Source organism: Amblyomma mixtum, chromosome 9 (assembly GCF_055824585.1).
Source record: "Amblyomma mixtum isolate Tamu chromosome 9, ASM5582458v1, whole genome shotgun sequence".
Lineage (NCBI taxonomy): Eukaryota > Metazoa > Arthropoda > Arachnida > Ixodida > Ixodidae > Amblyomma > Amblyomma mixtum.
Genome location: NC_143020.1, coordinates 110,894,605 through 110,903,898, shown reverse-complemented (window position 1 = coordinate 110,903,898; position 9,294 = coordinate 110,894,605). Strand labels below are relative to the sequence as shown.

The 9,294-nt window shown below is 49.6% G+C and overlaps 2 protein-coding genes across 2 annotated transcripts; both read right to left on the bottom strand.

The window, feature by feature from the left end:
- Positions 1–826: 826 nt before the first annotated feature.
- Positions 827–4,112, bottom strand: LOC149330706 (solute carrier family 22 member 6-like). The gene is made up of 2 exons (XM_089559478.1): positions 2,429–4,112; positions 827–996 (listed from the first exon to the last, which is right to left on the bottom strand). Exons 1-2 carry the CDS (start codon positions 4,110–4,112, stop codon positions 827–829), a joined length of 1,854 nt encoding a protein of 617 aa, XP_089415604.1.
- Positions 4,113–5,963: 1,851 nt separating this feature from the next.
- LOC149330705 (aminopeptidase N-like) lies at positions 5,964–8,795 on the bottom strand. Its single transcript, XM_089561378.1, has 2 exons — positions 8,565–8,795; positions 5,964–6,257 (listed from the first exon to the last, which is right to left on the bottom strand). Exons 1-2 carry the CDS (start codon positions 8,793–8,795, stop codon positions 5,964–5,966), a joined length of 525 nt encoding a protein of 174 aa, XP_089417504.1.
- Positions 8,796–9,294: the final 499 nt, after the last annotated feature.

The following is a 9,294-nucleotide window of genomic DNA, read 5'->3' as shown; positions in this document are numbered from 1 at the left end:
GAATGTGGGCCGGGCCTTTAGGGCTTTAAAACCCCTTGCGGCAAGTGGCCACTCATTTCCGGGTCCTCAAATAACCTGGCTTCCGTAGGGCAAAACGCCCTTTCCACAAACAAAAACGCAAGGTCGTGCCAGCACGTGCGGAGTCGGAACATTCTCTCCGCCACAAAATAAAATAAAACAAACACAAATATACATTCGTGCCAGAACGTGCGCGAATCGGTTCCGCGGGGCGGGTGGCGAAAACACTCCCACCTTCCTGCACCCCCTTTACGTCCTCTTCTAGGGCTGCTGATAAATTCGCACTTGTGTATTTTACCTGGAATGCAAGATTCACGGCTAAACTTCTAGAATGGTAGGGCTACACATGCGACATGCCGTTTGAAAGTTCTTTAATGTCGAGACTGCATCAGGTAATGGAATGCGTCGGACATGGAACCAACGTTCCAGCGGGGGGGGTTAGTGACATTAGCAGGCGACTTATGCATACAGAATTTCACTCTATTCGCAGGTGTATGACGCGAACCTTTGGGGTACGCGCCCCAAGTGATGCACTATAAACGGTCACTGTTGAGTCAAATGAGGTTTGTGGTTTCATATATATACATCGAGAGAACATTGACGGGGAAGGATGTCACATTGATGGCACGCTTTCGTCTCGGAAAGCGTTTGAAACACGAACCTCCAAGCATTTCTTGCAGGGATTCAAGACGTAAAGCATGCATGCTGTAAAATGTATGCAACTAATGCGCCGAAGAACCGTTTCAACAGCACAGTCTAGCACCATAGATTCATCATAGTGACACCACAGAGTTTCACAATGCATTGTTCAGTTGCGGTTTGCCGTTACGTCCAGCGCATTCTTCAACTGTTCCACATCGTCACTTGGAACTTTTGCAAGCACGCACTGCTGCTCATGGAGGTTGTAGGATGGCCTCTGGAGCACGTGATGCGTGAAGGATCGGTCCAAGCCCGGAAATTCCATGTTTCCGCACAATACTGAACACAGCGAGGAAAACGCTCAATAGACCGCAAGCTCAGGCAACTCCTTCCGGCACGAACCAAAGAAGAGAGTCACACGCATGTGCCAGACAACGTGTAAAGCGGGTGGGTGCAGAAAAGCATTGTTTTAACACCTGAAAATGCTTAATTGTTATTGGCAGTTCCCATAGTGTCAGACACTTGAGCGACCTACGGTGAGCGCGTCAAATGTAGTAAGAGCAACCAGGCCTGCGCTCAAGCGAGAACACGTGTTGTTTTTTAGGGCGCATTGTGTAAGCAAACACTTTGTGTAAGCAAACATAAGCAAACATTAACATAAGCAAACATTGTGTAAGCAAACATAGGCAAAGTAAGCAAACGCTTTGATTTCACATTGGCTAAGAATCAAAACTGGTGCTGAATTAGTAACGAGCCCAAATGTCCAAGCAACGATTCTGCGATCTCGATCGGTATAGGGCTTCCTGATGCAGAAAGTTTGCTTGCAAAGTCGGATGGTTGCGAAAAACAACACAGCACTCACACAATGCTCGATGAAAGTTGACACAAAATAAACGAAAGGTCCTTGATCGACACAAAATTATAGAATCATAGATCATTTTCCGAGTCAATTTGAGAAAAACAGCTTGCACCCGGATAAAAATTTGTAACGCACATGAGGTCCTTATTAAATAAGGACCTTGTCTGCTCTAAATTAATAGAGAAATGTATTAAGTCCACTGTTAGTTAACTTAGAAACTGTTATATCAGGAGAAGTACGCTGGAACACCATATTAAATAGGAGGATGACGCGCAGAGTGAAAAAGTATAAAAAAGACAGAAAAGAACGGACCAGATAAAAATTGGCTGTGGCTTAGCTAAGGTTAGGCCGGGATTAGCGAAACGCTCTCGCTGTTTTTCAGCCAACTCCCAAGCAATCCCTTCGGGATCAGTGTTTCTGCACCATAAGAAGTGTTTATGGCCGCCGCCGGCGCCGCTCACACGTTCTCGCAACGCCTTACGAAAGAAGCTTCTCCTCTTGGGACAGCGGTGACGACGGCTGCGGCAGCAGCGGACACCTGCGCTCCGCGTGACGTCGCTCGGTTTCGCGCATGCGCAGCTGTGGCTAAAACTGATCACGGCGCACGCCAGACCCGATGTTGACGAGCCTAGTGAAGCTTTCCGCTTCAAAAAAAAAAAAAAAAACTGACGAAAGATTAAGCGAAACAACTTTGGGGGATGCTTACAAATTGTCGAACCAGAATTTTTTTTGTAGGGTATACAAGCCTGTTCAGTTAATAAAGAAGACCAGATCAATATAAGATAGAAAGTTCGGATGGGCGCCGAGAAGAAAAGGTAGGGGATGCGTTAAGAAATGAGGCTTAGTTAATGTTCACTCCGCTAGGCTGATGGTGCTGGCTCATTGATCGCTGGCTAGAAATACTGCGCTGACTGGCGGAGGCGGCGGATGGGGTTGAACGTCGCTTCTTGCGAACCTTGGCTTTGGGTCGCGGCTCTAGAGATACCCTCATCGTTTCCATGATATCGACTGCGCTGGCTGCGGTTATACGCGATACCTCCGGGTCGAACGGGCCTCCCTCGCGCGGCAGCTTCTGAATGATGCGGGATGACAGGTAGAGCACTGCTCCCGCCATCACCGCCATCACGTCCTCCCGTCCCGACGGGCGGAGATTAGAAGCAGCTGCCGCGAACACGCCGCCCAGGCGACCACTGGCTAGGTACAGACAAACGCACAGGCCGCGCCCGAATGATGGACACGCCTCGACGGCGCACAGCGAGGTTATTACCAACGCCATGGTACTGACGGCCTTGGCCAGTATCAGCAGCACCGTGGAGAACACCTCCGGGACGCTGCTGACCATCGTGGCGGCCAGGAAGCAGCAGTTGGTGCCAGCCAGGAGGTAGACCGTGGTGGCGATGGTCACCCTGTCGACTCGGTCCACCACGCGGACGTACAGAGCGAAGGACGCAGCGTCGGTGGCCACGGACGTCCAGCTCATCCAGGGCTTCTTGCGGGCCGCGAACGCCAGGAGCACCGCGTAGTAGGCGCCCATGACGGTGAAGGACACCGAGAGAATGACCGCTGCACGACGTAGGACGTTGCTGTGAATGGGCATCTCGATGTTCGTTGTGGAGGCCTGCATCAGTTTGGCGTGTTCAAGGTCCAGGACCCTCAGGCGTTGGACGAACGCCGAGGCCTCTTCGGCTGAGAAAGAGTTCATCTTGGCAGCCTCCTTGATCACCGCTTCAGCACCCTTAAGATCCCGGCGCGCTATCAGCCAGCGCGGTGACTCTGTGATAAGGGTGCAGCCGAAGGGGATGAACAGCGTGGGCGCCACCATCAGGAGCTGCAGCAGGATCCAGTTGAGGCGCACCTGGTGAAGAGCTGCGAAGCAGGCCTCGCCGAGCAAAAGGCCCGCCATTCCAGAGAGGCTCACGTGCACGGCCCGGTGCTGGTTCGTCGACACCTCGGTCACCAGGACGCAGGCCACCATGCCGAGCGCACTCGAGGTGCCAGAGATGACGAACCGGCTGCACAGATATACGAGGTACGTGTTGGCGAAGCAGCCTCCGAGCGCCGCCACCATCAGCACGCACGTCGCGCTCAGGATGATTGGTCTGCGGCCGACGACGTCCGTGGCAAACCCGCACGCGACCAGGAACCCCAAGGCACCGGCCATGTAGACGGCGTTGGCCATGGCAATGAGCCAACGTCGGTGGCACACCAGGTTCCAGAGGCTCACGATAGTGGTGTGGGAAACCTCTTCGTCGTAGTCCCAATGGTCGCACCAGATGACCTCGGTGTTGTTGGGGTCGCTCGGATTCGCGTAGACGGTGCAGTGGCTTCGGCGCCCGTTCCCTTCGACGGGGATGGCAGTCTCCTTCCAGGCCGCCATCGAGAGATTGACGTCCGCCGGCTTCGCACACCAGTGGTCTATCTCGCTGGCGATGAGCGGGAAGGCGAGCGTGTTCGAGTGCATGACCCACACGGAGAGTATGGCGAAGAACAGCGTACCCCTCTGGAAGTTGCCGTAGCCGAAGGCATCGGCGCAGTCGAAGGCCTCGCTCGGCTGCAATCCGATGGCGCCGAAGCGGAACCGGAGGAAGTTGAGCATGTTGAGCATGGCGCTGAGCAGGAGACTGGAGTTGTCCCCGCTGGAAGGCTTCCTTCGTAGGGCCGGCTTTAGGCATCCGTCTCTTTGCTCTTCTTCTTCTTCTTCTTTACTTCTCGAGCTGGCACGTTGCACGCTGATGGAAACCGCACGTGAAACGCAGCTCGTGGCAAGGCTGAATTGGCGCAAAAACTAAACAGCCTGCAAAAATGCAGGCTGGAAGGAAATTATGGTCGGGTGCAACTTCGGAAAAAAATCATTTACAAAAAAAAACAGCATAGAATTGCGGTGTCATGAAGTTATTTTACTGAAATAGCAGTATTTTGCTATTTCAGTGTAAGAGCGGTGGCCTGCGACTTCTTTCTATGAAGTCTAAAGACTTTCTATAGACAAATCCTAGAGAGCAGCCTATAGGCAATTCAAATGTTATAGACTGTCTATAGACAATCTGTAGATTTAATGCCATACACTTTTTAGCAGACTTGTCTATCAAGAGAAAAAAAACAGCGCAGGAACAGGGACACAAGAAAAGAAGACGACGGGACAGGCGCCTGTTCCGTCGTCTTCTTTTCTTGTGTCCCTGTTCCTGCGCTGTTTTTTTCTCAAGATGTACCAACTCGCTCAACTCGCCGTTTTACTGAAGTTGTCTATCAAGAGTCTGTAGACTATGAACAAGACAAAAAGAAATATCTATAGGAAGGCAATAGAGTCTATAAGAAGTCTACTGACTATCTATAGAGCATCTTTATAAGGGTGTATGCGGTTCCCGTTGCTGGTAAATTCAAGCGGTTAAGATCGCTCGTTTCTTCATCTTGTTAAGTTCTGAAATTAATGCTGGACAGTTTTTTCGTGTTTCTTAACTTGACTTGCCCACGTTCGGTTTGGTAATGGTGTTCCTCTGTTTGCCAAAAGGTGCTTTAAACTGCTGTAGCTCGTAGACACACTCTGACATTAGATGTTGTCCTCCTGTCTTGTTCGGAAACATGTTTGTCGTTGCTTTCGTGCCTAAAGGAGCAGTTCTCCAGACGAGAAAGTCGAAGTCAAAATTTTATTATCAGCATTTCGCGTCCATTGACAGGTTTCATGTTTAAGGGGGCAGACAAAAAGACTAGCAAGGGCTTCACAAGGCCTGCATGTCCGTGCAGTTGAAAGAGCGATGCAGAGCTGACAGGTTGCACAGTGTGTTACAAAAAAAAAGTTTGAAGAAATGGCAGGTATTTATATATATATATATATATATATATATATATATATATATATATATATATATATATGTAAAGTGTTAAAAAACAAACAACATATCAAGAACCCGAACATTTTCGCTTCTTGACCAGCAAAAAGAGGAGACATTCGACTAAAAGGACGAGAAATAATTCTACGTTGTCTTTACGGTCATTAGTCGCAGTCTGGTTGTCGCTATCATAGACGTTCCTGTTGCTGTTCTGATAAAGGACAGATGGTGATCACTGGTGTGCAGTTTGATAATTCCTTATTTTATTATGTCAAGTGTCAGTAGGATTTCTCAGTTTTTTTGGGGGGGGTGCTATCACAAACAATTCCTTTCAGTGCTATTTTTTCACTGTGCTCTAAGTACGAAACTTTGCTGAAGGTATTCGTTGTGTCGATCTGCTTGGAAATTCTAGAGGCCCGTGTACTGTGTTATGTCAGTAGACGTCAAAGAACCCCAGGTGGCCGAAATTTTCGGAGCCCTTCACTACGGCGTTCCGTATCGCCTGAGTCGCTTTGGGACGTTAAACTCCCGTAAACTAAACAAAACCAGACACTTGTACAACTGCAAGAGTAAAACATCTTTATCGGGCGCTCTGTGTTCTGCGCTTAGTCGGGGATTTGCGATCAATGTGGAAAATAAATCCGGCGGATAAACGGCTCCGACGGCGTGACAGTGTCGTTCGAGTGCAGCGTTGGCACCGTAGTCGAAAGGGGCGCGCAGAACATCCTGAATGTGCAGCAGGTCCTCCGGCGCATGGCCCGCACGCAGGCGTCGCCTGTCGTCGACAACTGGAGCAGCATGCACACTTCCTGGTTGCGCTGGTAGAAGGTCCTGTACTCCGTGCGCCCCGAGAACTGCTCCAGGGCCTTGCGGGACACCAGCGAGTACAGGTGCCACACCGCGCAGCTCTCCTCATTCTGCACCGAAGCGAAGCACACAGGAATCCGAGTTGGAACAATGCGTGTGTCCCTTGCTTGTCCTCGGGCATAGACTCAAGATTCTGGAACCTTGAACTTAACTTACGCGTGCTAGGAAAGCCGTCAAGGCGCTCCTCAAATATTCTGAGCGTCTGAGTGTGGTCAGCCAACCGTATTTATAGAACAGAGAACCACAAGAGAACTACCAGGACTATCCTTTTCTGTTTCTCTTTCGCTGCTTTATCCCAACACATTCCTTTTCCCGAACCCCCACCCCACCTGAGAGGACTGGGAGGCGTCCCTGCTCAGCTGCTCGGGCCTCCAGGCCCAGCGGGACTTGGTCCAAAGGGCCCGGACGGCGGCTCCTACCAATGGAGTCCCGGACTAGGGATTCCGCGTAGTGCGCAAGGAGGCTTCCACTAGGGGAAGCCACCGAACACCTCTCTGTATATGCTTTATAGAATAAATGATTTTTACTCCTCTTACCACGGGTAGCCAACCGCGCACTGCCGGGTTAACTTCGCTGCCTTTCCTTTACACTATCTCTCTCTCTCTCTCTTTCTTTCTCTCACTGAGCATGAATGCCACACCGCTGCTGGAGAAAGTCTGACGATCACAGAATTTATTTTCCACTAGATCTGCGAAAATCAAGTGGTATGCGGTCACCTAATCGTTTCGTGTGCAAATCCTCCGGTCCACTTCGAAGCAGCTGCCTCCTAGAGGCTTGGTGCTGACATCTAGTGAGATAATGCAGCGCAAGAAAGTCGAAGAATGAGCTCGCAATCTCACTGTTTTGAGAATTATTTACTTCTCAAACTACCGAAAGAAGAGGAGCTCAGTTGCGATATGGAAGTGCGAATTTCCTCTAAAAGTAAGACACCACTCACAGCTACACCACATTTTCAGAAAAAGCTGACTTTTCGCCTAGAACGCGATCGTGTGTACCATGAGCCTGAGCTAAAAACACTAACAAAAAACCGTTGCTGTCAAAACAATAGCGAGAAAATGTTAGCCGCTGGAGGCGCAGTACATGTAGGACCTATTAAGGCGAAAGCCTTTAATGCCTCATAGTTGTCGACATAAGGTTGTCAGCAGAAGTGTCACGCCTTTCTAGTCAAACCGAAAAAAAAATATATTTGTGCACGATGGGATTCGAAGGCTTTCGCCTCACCGCACTTGAGATCAACAAAGTGCCCCCCTGAATATTAATTCAACCACAAAGCTCTTCTTGCAATAAAAATTAAAATTTAATGCACTAAGGTTGAACTTGGGTTTGAAAGGCAGCCAAGATACAGTTCTTTGCATCAAGAAATACGTAAAACCGAGGAAGGCATTTTTCCCCGTTCGGAATCTAAATTAAAGCTACTGCGACATCCTGCTTGCGGATAACCCGCGCCTGCGTGTTTGAAAAGTCCGCGAATGCGGCCCGAATTGCTGACGAGTGAAAGCGACATCTGGCAAACGTATTCGATGCCAAAGGTGAGAAGCGCCGCTGACTGCTGAGTCCGTTGTTCTACGCAACGGCGCAGCTAACAGCCCCGTCAAAACAAAACCAGGATCGCGACTTGGGCTTTAGGACGTTACTGCTGCCACACTACCAACAAACTGCGAGACATCGTCGGTGAAATAAGCAAGAAACCACCTCTTTATTTCCTAATTTCTTCCCTTAAAAACTACGTTAAATCGGGTTTTTAGTAGTCGTTTGTTTCCTTATTTCGTCTTCATCAGAACATTCAACCCTGTGGGTACTTTCCCGGTATTGGCAAATTATTCGTTAAATCGAGTTTTAACTTAATTAGTCTTCCTTTAGAGGAATCTTTGTTCGGCTCCTGCCCTTTCAACTGTCTTGTTTCCAGCTTTCATCGATTACGCTGTTATTACGTACCGTCTTATTGGTTCAAGGGAGGCTCTAAAATATTCTGCTCGCAACTCATGAGGGTGACACCTCATCTGGCGCTCTTAGCCACCCTTACCTCGATGACGTAAGATGGGAAATCTGGGCGAAACTCGTCATTGGGTGTGTCCAAGAGACTTGGCGACGAGATGGACCGCGGCGTGTTGCAGTCTCGTCCTGTTTTGTTCATTTTTTTTTTGCGCTGCGTCAGCGCGTATCAGTTAGGGGTAGATAGGGGGAGCATAATCTTTATACGCTTTCATCTTCGGTGTTGATGAAGCTTGTTTAAACAAATTTGCGGAGCGGTGAGGACCGATGGAATACCGATCACTCTTGCACTTTTCCTAACCTTCGTAATTATAATTTCTTGGCCCCTGTAAAGACAGGAAGTGCATGCATATGAAGCGGCCTACTGGAAGGTAGGTGAGGAATCCGACCAGGGCGTCGATGGACACCATCCTGCGGACTGCCAGCGCCACCATGTCGTCCAGGAAGAGCGCCCTGACGGTCTCCGGCAGGACGGAGTTATTGCGCAGCAGCTGCCTCGTGAGCAGCGCAATGTTCTCCGTGTCGTACTGGACGCGGAAGTAGGAGACGGTGCGCGTGTTCAGCAGAAGCCACGATGACGTCAGGCCTTCAGGCATCCTACAAAACGAGAGTGTCGGAAGGTTCGCTGCGCCATTGGCTCCTCGCCCCTGCTGTGCCTGTTATAACTAGTCCTCAAAGCTCTCGTTGTATAGAGCAACATATTCCTTCAATTATTATTTTCTCGACTGCGCCACTCTATTGCCGACATACTCTGAACACTAACACCTGCTGTCGTGCCTCTGGCCTCGATGTACGTGGCCTCTTCTGGTCCCGTTGAAGTGAGACATGGCGGCAACGTTTACAGACAAGGGCAGAAAACGAGCTGAACATCGCAGACATTGCTGGTGTCTGGTTCGTGAGATTTAGGCCTCGTATTTGTCCTCGTCTGTTACCGCAGGCAACATTTTTCATTTTGTTCAATGCATCCAAACACCTCAGTTGCCATTGCAGTGCGTGGGTAATTTCATGCAGTCTGTTCTTGATATGACCATATGGAAAAATTATGTAAAGGTCAAATGTTTTAGGAGAATCCCCCAAGGTGGAGTATATTTGTAA

Excerpts from the sequence above, each read along its gene's own strand:
- LOC149330705 (XM_089561378.1), bottom strand. The coding sequence starts at position 8,795 with ATGCCTGAAGGCCTGACGTCATCGTGGCTTCTGCTGAACACGCGCACC. Across the intron at positions 6,258-8,564 it reads GATTCCTCACCTACCTTCCA|AATGAGGAGAGCTGCGCGGT; the intron begins GTAGGCCGCTTC and ends GCTTCGGTGCAG.
- LOC149330706 (XM_089559478.1), bottom strand. The coding sequence starts at position 4,112 with ATGCTCAACTTCCTCCGGTTCCGCTTCGGCGCCATCGGATTGCAGCCG. Across the intron at positions 997-2,428 it reads CCCATCCGCCGCCTCCGCCA|TATTGTGCGGAAACATGGAA; the intron begins GTCAGCGCAGTA and ends CGCTGTGTTCAG.